The sequence below is a fragment of the Rhinoderma darwinii genome, chromosome 1 (assembly GCF_050947455.1).
Source record: "Rhinoderma darwinii isolate aRhiDar2 chromosome 1, aRhiDar2.hap1, whole genome shotgun sequence".
Taxonomy (NCBI): Eukaryota; Metazoa; Chordata; class Amphibia; order Anura; family Rhinodermatidae; genus Rhinoderma; species Rhinoderma darwinii.
In genome coordinates, this window is record NC_134687.1 from 331,337,369 (window position 1) to 331,353,437 (window position 16,069).

At 42.1% G+C, this 16,069-nt stretch overlaps 1 protein-coding gene across 1 annotated transcript in view; it reads right to left on the reverse strand.

Moving 5' to 3' along the window:
- Positions 1 to 16,069, reverse strand: part of SVEP1 (sushi, von Willebrand factor type A, EGF and pentraxin domain containing 1) — a 376,990-nt gene that overhangs the window by 220,225 nt on the left and 140,696 nt on the right. The window contains exon 17 of the mRNA XM_075825648.1: positions 2,858 to 3,019. Coding sequence (XP_075681763.1) covers positions 2,858 to 3,019 — 162 coding nt within the window. The remainder of the gene's footprint in view (positions 1 to 2,857; positions 3,020 to 16,069) is intronic.

Consider the following 16,069-nt stretch of genomic DNA (forward strand, 5'->3'; position numbering starts at 1 on the left):
ATGTGCAATAAATGTCTCAATGTGGGGGTCTACCCAGTGGCACACCAACCATATTGTCCCATATTCTCGGAGAGTTGGCCATGTATAGCAGTGACTCTCCACTATAGTGTGTGGGGGCTGTGTAAACACCTAACCCCACTGAGAACAAGGCTGACCCCCATCGATTAGACATATTGGAATATTTGCTGACCCTATGAATTATCATCAGGGTTATATTTTAATATTTTCTCATCATTCTCTGCAGCCAAGTTGGTTTCAGGACCAAACTTTAATAAAATGTGTTTGTTTCCCAGCCGGTCCATGGATTTTTCACACAAAGCATCAGTTACGGTGCTAAAAACATCTCCCATCATACAACTATTAGTTTGACTAATTCAGCATAAAATGCTGTTAGTTTACACCATAGCGATATGTCATCTGTTTATTTCATGCACTAGCACTTAGAGCAATCAAATAAATTATCCATGGACACATTGAGATAAAAAATTAGCTGTGCTTTGTCTCTAACTGTCGAAACTTTGAGATCTTTTAAATGGATTTTGTGCTTCAGCAAGTTTGTTTGCCTTGTAATTTTAGAAAAATATGTAATTCTCAAATGCAAATGAGATTAAAGCATGTCCAATCAGTATGCTCCTAAATAAAAAGATCCTTCTCAAAACCAGAGGATTTCATGTTGTTCTATTCTAAAGTAACATTATACAAACTTCCCTCAAAAATGTATATATGGAATATAAAACACAACAATAATGCCAAAAGTAGTAATAATAACAACACAAAACATTGATCTTCTTTGGTAGTCACTCTATTATACAGATTATGCTGTACATTGCTGCTATAAACTAGTTGGCTGTACAGAGCCCGATTACAGATCTTCTTGCAGTTGTTCTAGTCTTCTTTATAAGAATCATCATGACAAGGCAAGAAGTTCGAGTTGCTTATGTTACTAGTAGCATGAAACAGTGTTCGTGATATGTATTTCATACATCAATGTGCCCTGTGCTGAAATTGTTGTGAGGGAAGCCTTCCAACTTGACAAGCAATTTTTAAAAAGGACCTGTCATAGTCTCATGTTTCCTTTTTTTTAAACCACATTACTCCACTTATTTCCCGCCTCCTCCCGATTCCAGCGAAGTGCAAGTTTTTTTTTTATTGCCCCCTGTGTCCCGCTACGGCCCATGTTCCGTTTGGCACCTAATATGCTAATTTTGAGCAAAGGTACAGAGAGGAGGAGATCTCATCTCTCCTCAGTAGGTGTTGCCTTCTGCATCACTGTGACGCTGTCCAATCAGAGCGGACAGCCCCACGGTGATGCAGAAGACCTGCTGATATTGCAAGATTTAATACAGGTTTTTTGAATCTCTGTCGGGCTGTTCGCTCTGATTGGACAGCATCACAGCGAAGTAGCAATGATTGCTGGTTCTAGTCCCCTAGGGGGACTAATGAAATGTATAAAAAAAAGTTAAATAAAGTTTTTAGTCGTTTAAAAAAAAAATCTAAATTAAAAGTTCAAAAAACCAACCATTTCCCATTTTTCTTCTGAAGTAATGTAAAAAATAAAAAAAATATACAAAATTGGTCTCGCTGCGTCCGTAAAAGTCTGAACTATTACAATATAGCATTATTTAACGCGCACAGGGGACATCATAAAAAGAAAAAATATAAACCACCAGAATCGTTTTTTTTGGTCACTTCATATCCCACGAAAAATGTAATAAAAAGTCGTAAAAAACTCTCATGTAGCCCAAAATGGCACCAACAAAAACTAAGGCTCACCCCGCAAAAAATAAGCCCTCATACTGCTCAATTAACGAAAAAATTAAAAAAGTTGTGGCTCTCAGAATGTGGCGACAAAACACAAAATGTATTTTTAACAATTAGTTTCTTCCTTGTAAAAGTAGTAAAACATAAAAAAAAAACGTAAAAACGAAACCCCTCAAAATATTGAGGAATCACTGTTTTTTTCCTATTCCACCCCACAAATATTTTTTTCCAGTTTCCCAAATACATTATATGGTACAATAAATGGTGCCGTGAAAAACTACAACTCATCCTGCAGAAAACAAGCCCTGATATGGCTATATATATCGACAGAAAAATAAAAAAAATTATTGGTTTTGGAACGTGGGGAGGAAAAAATTTAAACGAAAATCCCAAAAATGGCTGTCCTGAAAGGGTTCAAATTAAGCCACCGGTCCAACTATTATAAGCTGTTATGCAGTCACTCAAGTAGTGGCCGCTAAAAGGGAAATTTAGTATTACATACCGGCTTGTCAAATAAATGGATGACCATGTAATATATAGTTGCACCAAGTCGGTAAGAGTAGAAGCTTCTCTTTGTAGTGTCTCTCTCTGTGTTTTAGCTCATATAGGGCGTCCCAAGCAGTGTACCCCAACTATACGATGACCGTATGCTCTAATACAGCATATGGTCAGGGGATGTGCAGATGCAACAGCCCCTTTAAGTTAATAATCGCTGCCTGTCTCCTTCCTGCCCCAAACATTTGTTTGTCCAAGGACTACCATTAATTTTGAACCACCCCTGTAATGGGTCTTAACAAAAAATACTGATGGATATAACTAATATATAGGAGTCCTTTTAAAATGGCACCTGCCAGCATTGGTATGAGAGCTACAACTTTCCACTGAAAACGAAAGCTATTGTATAACTGCGCAGCAAAACCCAACGTATAATCAGGGTAGTGTATGATCAAACCACAAATTTTTGCTAAAATGCTGTGATAACAATATCTGAGCAGGCAAAAGATATGTCAAAATCTGGATAGAGAGAAACATATAATGCAATTATTCTATTTAAAGTCATATGTTATTACAGCAGTCACCATATACCAGTACCTACCTTTGCATTCAGATATACGCTTTGAGTGCAGGTATTCAGTATAAGTGCCGGTAGGGCAGCTTTTACAATCCATTTGGCCTTCTTCCTCCTGGTATGAGCCAATCCAGCAACTTTCACATGTGTTGTATTCCAGGGAATAAAATGTACCCTTCGGGCAGTTTACTGTGGGATCATGCAAAGAAGCGAGTTATATCTACATAGTCCAGCTACCAAACCTCAATGCGAAGACAGATAAAAAGGCACAGAGCTGCAGGCTACCAGAATCAAAAGACACGTATACAAAGGCTTAATGGCAGTTCTTGATCCAGTCCCTACTAATCAAAGTGATAAATTCATGGTGAGTTATTCAGCAAGATCTTTATAGCTAAATAATAGCTGTCTATCTACTGCAAGTTACAATCAGTTGAAGAAATAGTACAAAGTTAAGAAGATTACCTCTGATTTATCTTAATCCTATAATGTAACTCGAGAGTTCAGCGCTTGCCATTGATCAACACATTCTAAAAGACAGATGCTCGGCTTCAAGATATCTTTTCATGCCTTATTATAACATTTAATAAATAAACCTGATTACGTATTGATTTTTTTTTCTCTATGAAGTACAGATGAGAATAAGAATTATGACACAATTGAAGTGAAATTGCGCAAGAGTGTCATTTGGCAAAGTCAACACAAAAGAATTGAAAGAGGACTACTATTTTGTCAAATGAAGCACATGTAGAAATGTTTTAAACCCTCATTTAGAATAAAAAATATAAATATATATTTCCGATTTTTAAATGAGCATTTAGGTACAGAGGATGCCAGCGGAGGCTAAATGTGTATTTTTAGCATTTGTATTCTCATAGCAAGAACATTCTGTGTACTTCTAATGCAAGGCAATACATGTCTCCCTGAAATTCTCTCATTGACGGGTCTTACTTAAAGACGGACAGACACCCATATGTCCGGTGGCGCTGCTAGCAGCCGTTACGGCTGCTACAGCGGTGGCGACGCTACTACGGGGCCCGTGGCACCGAGCCTCTAACATTTATGGGCTGGGCGACACGAGTCCCCTAATGCCCGGGGGTGTCGCTAGCACAATCACCCCCTCTTGCAGTAATTGTACCGGCATCTATAGCACGCCTGTACAAATACGTGCATTAGCGCTGAATGGCCGAGCAAGTCATTCTGCCCTGCCAATCAGCGCATTTGAACGATGTGTCATTCAGCTCCAGCATACCCGCTCAGAAGAGGGCAGATCTGCATTGCCACCAGACGGTGCGATAACGGGATTATATGAGAATGTAAAGTTTTTTGTTTTTTTCTAATAAAACTGAGTGGCATTATCTACAGGGGGGGGTCTATATGTGGGGATGTGGGCCTCTGTATACAGGGGGGGTCTATATGTGGGTATGTGGGGCACTATCTACAGGGGGATCTATATGTTGGGCACTATATACAGGGGGATCTATATGTGGGGATATGGGGCACTATCTACAGGTGGGTCTATATGTGGGGATGTGGGGCACTATATACAGGGGGGATCTATATGTGGGGATATGGGGCACTATCTACAGGTGGGTCTATATGTGTGGATGTGGGGCACTATATACAGGGGGGATCTATATGTGGGGATATGGGGCACTATCTACAGGTGGGTCTATATGTGGGCCACTATATACAGGGGGATCTATATGAGGGGATATGGGGCACTATCTACAGGTGTGTCTATATGTGGGGATGTGGGGCACTACCTACAGGGGGGCATCAATATGTGGGGATGTGGGGCACTATATACAGAGGGGTCTATATGTGGGGATTTGGGGCACTATATACAGGGGGGTCTATATGTGGGGTACTATCTACAGGGTGTCTATATGTGGGGATGTGGGGCACTATATACAGGAGAATCTATATGTGGGGATGTGGGTCATTATATACAGGGGGAGCTATATGTGGGTCACTATATACAGGGGTAGGCTATATGTAGAGCACTATCTATAGGGGAGCTATTTGTAGGGCACTATCTATAGGTGTGGGCTATATATGGGACACTATATACAAGGGTGGGTTACCTGTGGGGCACTAGCTACAGGGGGCTATATGTAGGGCACTGTCTACAGGGGTGGGCTATATATGGGACACTATATACAGGGGGAGCTATATGTGAGGTACTATCTACAGAGTTGGGCTATATGTGGAGCACTATCTATAGGGGAGCTATTTGTAGGGCACTATCTATAGGTGTGGGCTATATATGGGACACTATATACAAGGGTGGGTTACCTGTGGGGCACTAGCTACAGGGGGCTATATGTAGGGCACTGTCTACAGGGGTGGGCTAAATATGGGACACTATATACAGGGGGAGCTATATGTGAGGTACTATCTACAGAGTTGGGCTATATGTGGAGCACTATCTATATGGGGAGCTATTTGTAGGGCACTATCTACAGGGGTGGGCTATATGTGGGACATTATATACAGGGGTGGGCTATATGTGGAGCACTATCTATAGGGGAAGCTATTTGTAGGGCAGCACTGTGGCTCAGTGGTTAGCACTATTGCCTTGCAGCTCTGGAGTCCATATGTGGGAACTATCTACAGAGGGCTGTATGTGGGGCACTATCTACAGGGGCATCTATGTAGGGCACTATCTACAGAGGCTCTATGGGGGTCACTATCTACAGGGGGCTATGGGGGCACTATCTACAGGGGGCATGGTGTGTGTGTGTGTGGGACACAGTGTATGGTACTATTATAATCAGGGACACAGTGTATGGCGCTATTATTTTATTTAGAGGTGTTGAGAATTTTAACTTCGTTTATAGGTGCAGAAATGTTTTAAAAGTGAGAAGTGAAAAGTGAGAATCTGAGTGGAAAACTGCAGAAATTGGTCGGGCCGGAAGAAATCCATCATAGAGGTCTGGACCGGAGGGAGAAGTAAAGAACTAGAATCTGAGACGTCCCCGGTGAGTCACTTAATGTAAATATTTATTCTGCCTCTAATCAGCACTGTAGTCACTGTATGATCTACAGCGAGATGATGGGTGGTATGATTTTTTTTTTTTGAAGCAGCATCTCCCAGCATATCCTTACTATTGTTCGGGCCATGCTGGGAGCTGTAGTTTTAAGCCGTACAAACCTATACGGAAGGGGTTGCACTAAGTTGAGCTGTATTTGTTTTGGTGTTGTATATATGTACTGAGCTTTGTTCTGGGGCTGTACATATGTACTGTACTTGATTCTGATGTTGTATTTAAGTACAGAGCTTTGTTCTAGTGCTGTATATATGTATGAGCTTTGTTCTGGTGCTGTATATATGTACTGAGCTTGGATCTGGGGATGTATATATGTACTGAGCTTTGTTCTGGCTCTGTATATATGTACTGAGCTTGGTTCTGGTGCTGTATTTATGTAATGAGCTTGGTTCTGGTGCTGTATTTATGTATTGAGCTTGGTTCTGGGGATGTGTTTATGTACTGAGCTTGGTTCTGGGGCTATATTAATGTAATGAGCTTGGTTCTGGGGCTGTATTTATGTACTGATCTTTCTTCTAGTATTGTATATATGTACTGAGCTTGGTTCTAGTGCTGTATTTATGTACTGAGCTTGGTTCTGGGGATGTATATATGTACTGAGCTTTATTCTGGTGCTGTATTTATGTAATGAGCTTGGTTCTGGTGCTGTATTTATGTATGGAGCTTGGTTCTGGGGATGTATTTATGTACTGAGCTTGGTTCTGGGGCTGTATTTATGTAATGAGCTTGGTTCTGGGGCTGTATTTATGTACTGATCTTTCTTCTGGTATTGTATATATGTACTGATCTTGATTCTAGTGCTGTATTTATGTACTGAGGTTGGTTCTGGTATTGTATATATGTACTGAGCTTGGTTCTGGGGATGTATATATGTATGAGCTTGGTTCTAGTTCTGTATTTATGTGTCGAGCTTGGTTCTAGTGCTGTATTTATGTACTGAGCTTGGTTGTGGTACTGTATATATGTACTGAGCTCGGTTCTGGTGCTGTATATATGTACTGTGCTCGGTTCTGGGAATGTATATATGTATTGAGCATGGTTCTGGAGCTGTATATGTCAGAGCTTGGTTCTGGAGCTGTAATTATATAGAATATATTTATAATAATAAAATTGCAGGGCAGATGGAATTGTTCTCAATTCATTGTATATTTCATGGGAACGTGTCTGGCAGTTTTAACCTCTTGAACCGCCACCATGCGGTAATACATGACCTGACAATATTTCCAAATGTATGTTTTTTCAAATGCAGCAAAATCTTTAAAATCCACTTTTAAAACGGAGCACACTATATGCTAATTACTCATTAAAGGGTCATGGGGCGGTGCCGCTATCCTGAAGAGTCACATAGTCCTGCCTCCAAATCCACCTTTCAATGCTTGATTGACATCCCCTGGCTGATACAACTTTCTCGGATGCGCCATTGCCTTGTGGCACTATACACATGGGGGGGGCTGTGTGGCACTATACACAAGGGGGAGCTGTGTGGCACTATACACAAGGGAGGGCTGTGTGGCCCTATACACAAGGGGGAGTTGTGTGGCACTATACACAAGGAGGGCCTGTGTGGCACTATACACAAGGGAGAGCTGTGTGGCACTATATAGAACGGGCTGTGTGGCACTACTAAGGGGGGCTGTGTGGCAATATCTACTAGGGGAGCTGTATGGCACTATTTACAAGGGGGAGAGCTGTGGCTCTATATACAGGGGCTGTGTGTGGCGCAATCTGCAGGGGTCTGTGTGTGGCACTATCTACTATTGGGGGCTGTGCGGCACTATCTACTAAGGGGGGGCTGTGCGGCACTATATACAAGGGAGGGGGGCTGTGTGGCACTATATACAGTTGGAGCTGTATAGCACTATATACAGGGAGGGCTTTATGCCGATATATACAGGGGGACTGTATGGCACTATCTACAAGGGGGAGGTGGGGGTGCCATCTACAAGTGAGGTGTGACACTGTCTATAGCTGTATAGCACTGTCCCTAGGAGGGCTGTATGGCACCTTCTACAGGGGGCACTATCTATAAGGAGGGCTGCTTGTGGCACCTGGGGAGCCCAGTCAAGAGTTTGCAATGGGGCCCAGTCTTTCGTAGTTACGCCCCTAGATAGATAGATAGATAGATAGATAGATAGATAGATAGATAGATAGATAGATAGATAGATAGATAGATAGATAGATAGATAGATAGATAGATAGATATTTAGGACAATTGTAGTAATAGAACTGAGTGTGGTGGTAGTCAAGTGTTTTACTAAGTATAGTCTTCTATTTTACAGTTTGTGAGTTCAGTATTATTTTTTTATTTACATGACAAACATAAGTTTTTGAATCTTTAAAGGTGGCTCGAACAAACATCTACTCTGGATAACTGCTTGTAAAGCTGGCCATACATATTAGATAAACAGCAGTGGAACTTATATATATGGGGGCAGCCTGACCTAACAATCAAGGATCGGAGATGTTGGATTTTAACCTGCGTGATCTTTTTTTTCCTGGGAGAAAAATGACAGCAGAGCTGTTTGGCAGCCAATTATCCTGTGCTACCTGCGTAAATAAACATGCATTCTCTGCCAAGCGTGCATGTTTATCAGGCTGTTGGCAACCACCACTAGGGGGAGCTGTATATGTATTTATATTGCTCCCATTGACTTCAATGTGAACTGTATGAATATGTTTGCAGTGAGCTCCTCCTTGTGACAACTGCAGGCAGGCAGACCTTTATCTTATAATTCTTTGACTGTATGAAGAAAGGCACTATGATAGAATTGTTATGAGGAGGCATTTTTCTGGCACTGTTTACGACAGGGCATTATATTGGAACTGTTCATGTGAGGAACTTTTCTGCCACTATTATTTATGTTGCCACTGTTTATGGGTTTTCTTTCTTTAGGCAAGCTTATGATGGGTACAATGCTGGCAGTGTAACTCTAACCGTGATATTAAGGAGGCACTTTGGTAATCGTTGTGAGGACATAGCCTGTAATTGTGGGATGTTTTACATTGTAGAAAGCGTGGTAATACTTAAAGGGGTTTTCCCAAGAGAGTAATTTATAACACATCTACAGGATATGTCATAAATATCAAATAGATGGGGTCCCACCTCTGGGACCCGCACCTATCTCCAGAACGGGGCCCCGTAAACCCGGTTCAGCCGCTGCGTGTTGCTGCTAAATGAGGTGTTTTCCGAACATGAAAAACGTTATATGGTCGTGAGTTACGTAAACACCGTAACTCGCGGGGCTACGCTGTTTACGTAAGTCTCATAACTTAATGGTATAAGAAAAGGTACAATGCACACCAGAAGTCGTTATCCAAAGATAGATTTTTAATATTAGTAATTATGCCAGTATAAGTGCAACGTTTTGGTCATGTCTCTGACCTTCATCAGGCCCTGTAATATCCTGGGTCCTGCGTAATGGTGCTTAGTGTATGGCGGCGTGCCGCATGTGGAGGCGCTGGATAACGACTGCTGGTGCGCATTGTACCTTTTCTTATACTATATGTGTTGGCCTCTACGCATGCACCCATACGAAAACCTAGTGCGGCCTGAACACCTTCAAATCCATAACTTAATGGTACTTACGGAAACAGCGTAGCTCGCATGCTACGCTGCTTCTGTAACTGGCATTCACTACTATTGGAGATACGTAAATAGCGTAGCTCCGCTGTTTACGTAACTCACGACCATATAACGTTTTTCATGGTCGGAAAACACCTCATTCAGCTGCAACACACAGCGGCTGAACGGGGTTTAGGGGGCCCCGTTCTGGAGATCTATCTATCTGACATTTATGACATATCCTGTGGATGTGTCATAAACGTCTCTCGTGGGAAAACCCCTTTAAAGGGATTCTGTCACCAGAAATTGGCCTATAAAATCAGCAGAACAGTAAGATAGTGTGGCCTCACCTGAATATAATGTTGTTTTCCTTTTTCAGATGTGTGGCTCCGTTGTAGAAATATAAGTTTATTCGTAAAGTAGGGAAATTTGAAAATAGATAGACAGATCATATATATATGAGATAGATGGACGGACGGACGGACGGACGGACAGACAGACCAAAAAGAATGGCAGTACTCCGAGTGCTGCTATTCTTTTTGTGTCCTCTGTATTATTGTAATGCTGGATCGGCATCCAAGGGCTTGCACCCGGATTATCTTTTTGTCTCACTGTGCCTGCTATTTTAGATAGACAGACAGACCCTAATAAGTGATACAACTAATATTGAGTACACATATATAACTTTCACTCAAGGCCAGATTTCCCATTATGCACAAGAGGCTCATGCATAAGAGCAGCCCTACAGAAAAAAAGTAAAGGTCAGATTACACTATAGACAAAGACAGTGCTTATATGCAGATCTCCTACAGCTTAAAGTTTAGGTTTCTGGGAATGCTGTCTCTCTTACACTGCATATCAGAATCTTACCGGAGAGCATTTTTGGCCTACAGGCTCCTGTTATCTAGGCCCCAGCAAATCCAGGACTGCTTGCAATAATGTTATAACAGTGGATATAAACAATATAAGTGCCTGGAACTTTAACAGTCCAACAAGACAAATAGAGAATTTGAGTGTCCAAGAAAAGCCAGAGGTAGTGGATAGTGTATTGAAGAACACAAAGTCCAAGGGAGAGAGAAAAAGAGCCAGCGGGACGAGCGATGACCATGATGACGGCATCCTTTCCATTTCTGGAACACACCCATTGCTGATAATCACTGCATATTTGGATTCCATTCTATGTTTTGCTATGGGGCCCCTATCTGTCTGTTTTTGATATCTAAGGGTATGTGCACACACACTAATTACGTCCGTAATTGACGGACGTATTTCGGCCGCAAGTCCCGGACCGAACACACTGCAGGGAGCCGGGCTCCTAGCATCATAGTGATGTACGATGCTAGGAGTCCCTGCCTCTCCGTGGAACTACTGTCCCGTACTGAAAACATGATTACAGTACGGGACAGTTGTCCTGCAGAGAGGCAGGGACTCCTAGCGTCGTACATAACTATGATGCTAGGAGCCCGGCTCCCTGCACTGAGTTCGGTCCGGGACTTCCGGCCGAAATACGTCCGTCCATTACGGACGTTAATGTGCTCGTGTGAACCCAGCCTTATAGTTGTTTTAGCTGTTTATATAATTTCTTTCACCTGACGGTATTAACCCCCCCCCCTCCCACCACACACACACACACACACACACACACATTTCACATTATTCGCTAGTAATATACTTTTCCTTCTACATGTTCTACAAGCTTCGGTTCTCCTGTACAATATTTGTTCTACCGCTTGTATTCATTAAATATCTAAAAAAAAAAAAAAAAAAAAAGGAAAAGAGAAAAAGCAGACCTTTTTATGTGTTTTTAAAAAAATTTAAACTATCTAATAGTATACAGAGCTATACCTATTTCTATCTCCACTCTATTCTCTCCTCATATAGTAAACGTTTACCATGCCCAGCTTTCCATATGGGACGCATTAGTGATTTTCGTTTCTTAAAAGCAGCAACATCTTTTGCATTCTTGCTTACTTCATATTCTATTTCAAGATCTCCACTAGGTTTTAGCACAGTGCTCTTAAAAATGCTTGATTAATGTTTACCTTTCAGAAGCTTCTGCTTCATCCATACTAGTCGTGTGCAAAATCTGATTTCTCTGTCTAAAGCAACGCTACAAAAATATTCTACTGCAAACAAATACTGCCACCTTCAGGCAAATTAATGCTTTTTTGTCTCCTCTTATTCTTTGAAACAGACACTTGAGCCTCTGGACTATACATACGTCGAGATTTCAAGCAGATATACGTACCCACCACGTCTTAACAGAATTGCTTAGATTGGATAAGACTTTCCATCCTGGCCGTCACTTACGTTAAATAATATCTGTATGAATAATATGACACACAATATATGCTCGAACCCCAAGAAGGTGATCCTGAAATGCATTCATGAGTCGTCCGCATGTATACGTCATGAAAGAGGGAACAATTTGAAAAAAAAAGGGACAGGTGTTTCATTTTTAGACAGTAGACACCATGTGAATTCTCACTATTGTCAGTCACTGAAGTCCAGAAGCTGAGATCTGCAGAACTTACATGGATGGAGTGAAATGGTTAAAGGGGTTGTCCAGCCCCTAAAAATTGATGGCCTATCCTCAGGATAGGCCATCAATATCTGATCGGTCGGGTTTCAACTCCTGGCACCCCCACCGATCAGCTGTTTGGAAGGGGCCGCAGCGCTCGCACGAGCGCTTCTTCCTCTTTATTTTCCTATACTGCTCACACTGTGAATCGCCGACATCGCAGAAACGGCGGTACACAGTAATACAGCCTTCTGCTCTTCAAAATAGCTGATTGGCGTTTGTCTCGGTAGTCTGACCCCGAACGATCAGATATTCATGGCCTATCCTGAGGATAGGCCATCAATTTTTAGGGACTGGACAACCACTTTAATGGTGAATGACTATTCACTAATCACTACAGTAGGATGAAACAAGCTCTCCACTGATGTACTATAAAGAATGGCATTGTCCTAAAACAGAAGGTTCTTGTGTTCCACCACTTGTCCAATAACAAGGGGTTTACCCTTCATTGTAGGAAAATAAAGGTGTCATGCACGTCATGTTTTTTCACCCATGTGGGTAATTATGCAGGGCTTGAAAGTCATCTTTCATATCAGTTAAGAAATAAGCAGCTCTCCAGTATGATATTGGTGATCACATCTACAGTGTGATGTCCCTAATCTCATCTCCAATGTGATATTCGTGATATCATACCCAGTGTAAAGTCAGTCATCAGATCTCCAGAGTGATGTCCCTGATCTGATCCCCAGTGTGATGTGCCTGATCTCACCACCAGTGTGATGTCTGTGATATTATCTCCAGTGCAATGTCCTTGATCTCATCTCCAGTACGAAGTTCCTGACCTCATCTCCAGTGTGATGTCCCTGATCTCATCTCCAGTCTGATGAGACTCATCTCCTCTCCAGTGTGATGTCTCTTATCTCATCTACAGTATAATGTCCCTGATATCATCTTCAGTGTAATGTCCTTGATCTCATCTCTGGTATGATGTCCCTGATCTCATCTCCAGTGTGATGTCCCTGATCTCATCTCCAGTCTGATGAGACCCATCTCCTCTCCAGTGTGATGTCTCTTATCTCATATACAGTATAATGTCCCTGATCTCTTCTTCAGTGTAATGTCTCTGATCTCATCTCCAGTGTGATGTCCATGATCCCAACTCCAATATACTGTCCATAATCTCACTTCCAATCTTCTGTCCGTGATCTTATCTTTAGTGTGATGTTCTTGATCTCATGCTCACTGTGATGCCCCTGATCTCATCTCCATTTGGATGTTCCTGATCTCATCTCCTGTGTACTGACCCTGATCTTGTCTCTAGTATGAAGTCCCTGATCTCATCTCCAGTGCAATGTCCTTGATATCATCTCCAGTATTAAGTCCCTGATCTCATCTCCAGTGTGATGTCCCTGATCTCATCTCCAGTGTGATGTCCCTGATGTCATCTCCAGTCTGATGTCCCTGATGTCATCTCCAGTCTGATGAGACTTATCTCCTCTCTAGTGTAATGTCCCTGATCTCATCTTCAGTGTAATTTCCTTGATCTCAACTCCGGTATGATGTTCCTGATCTCATCTGAAGTTTGATGAGACTCATCTCCTCTCCACTGTGATGTCCCTTGTCTCATCTCCAGTGTGATATCTGTGATTTCATCCCCAGTGTGAAGTCAATAATCTGATTTCCAGTTTGATGTCCCTAATCTCATCTCCAGTGTGATGTCCCTTATGTGATCTCCAGTAAGAAATCCCTGATCTCTTCTCTAGTGTGATGTGCCAGATCTCATATCCAGTGTGATGTCCCTGATCTGATCTCCAGTGTGATGTCCCTGATCCCATCTCCAGTGTTATGTCCCTGATCTCATCTTCCATGTATTGTTCCTGATCTCATCTCAAGTATATTGTCCCTGATCTTATCTCCAGTGTATTTTCCCATATCTGATCTCCAGTATGAAGTCCCTGATCTCTTCTCCAGTGTAATGTGCTGGATCTCATATCCAGTGTGATGTCTCTGATCTGATCTCCAGTGTGATGTCCCTGACCTCGTCTCCAGTGACTCAGAGGCATAAGTTGAAGCTCCTTCAACCAGACTCCTCTCCTCTCCAGTGTAATGTCCATGATCATATCTCCAGTGTAATGTCCCTTATCTCATCTTCAGTGTATTTTCCCTAATCTCATCTCCAGTGTGATATCCCTGATCTCATTTCCAGTGTGATGAGACTCATCTTCTCTCCTGTGTGATGTCCCTGATCTCAACTCCAGTGTGATGTCCCTGATCTCATCTACAGTGTAATGTAACTGATCTCATCTACATTGTAATGTCCCTGATCTCTTCTTCAGTGTAATCTCCCTGATCTTATCTCCAGTGTGATGTCCCTGATCTCATCTACAATGTAATGTCCCTGATCTCTTCTTCAGTGTAATGTCTCTGATCTCATCTCCAGTGTGATGTCCATGATCCCAACTACAATATACTGTCCATAATCTCACTTCCAGTCTTCTGTCCGTGATCTTATCTTTGGTGTGATGTTCCTGATCTCATGCTCACTGTGATGTCCCTGATCTCATCTCCAGTTGGATGTTCCTGATCTCATCTCCTGTGTACTGACCCTGATCTTGTCTCTAGTATGAAGTCCCTAATCCCATCTCCAGTGCAATGTCCTTGATATCATCTCCAGTATTAAGTCCCTGATCTCATCTCCAGTGCGATGTCCCTGATCTCATCTCCAGTGTGATGTCCCTGATGTCATCTCCAGTCTGATGAGACTTATCTCCTCTCTAGTGTAATGTCCCTGATCTCATCTTAAGTGTAATTTCCTTGATCTCATCTCCGGTATGATGTTCCTGATCTCATCTGAAGTTTGATGAGACTCATCTCCTCTCCACTGTGATGTCCCTTGTCTCATCTCCAATGTGATATCTGTGATTTCATCCCCAGTGTGAAGTCAATAATCTGATTTTCCGTTTGATGTCCCTAATCTCATCTCCAGTGTGATGTCCCTTATGTGATCTCCAGTATGAAATCCCTGATCTCTTCTCTAGTGTGATGTGCCAGATCTCATATCCAGTGTGATGTCCCTGATCTCCAGTGTGATGTCCCTGATCCCATCTCCAGTGTTATGTCCCTGATCTCATATTCCGTGTATTGTTCCTGATCTCATCTCAAGTATATTGTCCCTGATCTTATCTCCAGTGTATTGTCCCATATCTGATCTCCAGTATGAAGTCCCTGATCTCTTCTCCAGTGTAATGTACCTCAACTTATCTCCAATGTAATGTAATTGATCTCATCTCCAATGTAATGTCCCTGATCTCATCTCCAATATGATGTCCAAGATCTGATCTCCAGCGTGATGTCCCTAATTTCAAAAATGGCTATATAAGCATCTTAGTGATGAGTTTTTCCTATCAGTAAGTCCAGCAGCATATAACAATGCAAATACCTAATAGAATGCTTGCAAATGTTTTAGGATTCAAACTTAAAGTTTTATTCCTCCGCCAAAAAACATCTTCACCAATTTGACAAAACCTTAAGCTCAATGCACATTACCACTTTTTTCTTCAACTTATCTGCATTCATCCTCTAGTTCCATCATGATTCCACAAACTTATCGCAGTACTGGGATCAATCTTCCATAACTGCTTCATGGTTGGAGGCTCTCTGCCCTGTTCTTTCCCAGGCCCCTACTTCAATTATTGTTTGTGGCCCTGACAGTTAGGTCTGTTAGAAGACTTGATTCTGTGGTCATTAAGGGTATGTTCACACGGCCTATTCTCAGTCTCGGCCTCGAATTACGCCTGAAAAGACGGCTCCATTACGTCTGCAAACATCTGCCCATTGCTTGCAATGGGTTTTACAATGTTCTGTTCAGACGAGGTGTAATTTTCCGCGTCGCTGTCAAAAGACGGCGCGTAAAAAGATGCCTGCGTCAAAGAAGTGCATGTCACTTCTTTGGACGTTTTTGGAGCCGTTTTTCATTGACTCCATTGAAAAACAGCTCCAATTACGTCCGTAATGGACGCCGCAAAAAACGTGAGTACTTGCAAAAACGTCTGAAAATCAGGAGCTGGTTTCGCCAGAAAACAGCTCCGTATTTTCAGACGTATTTT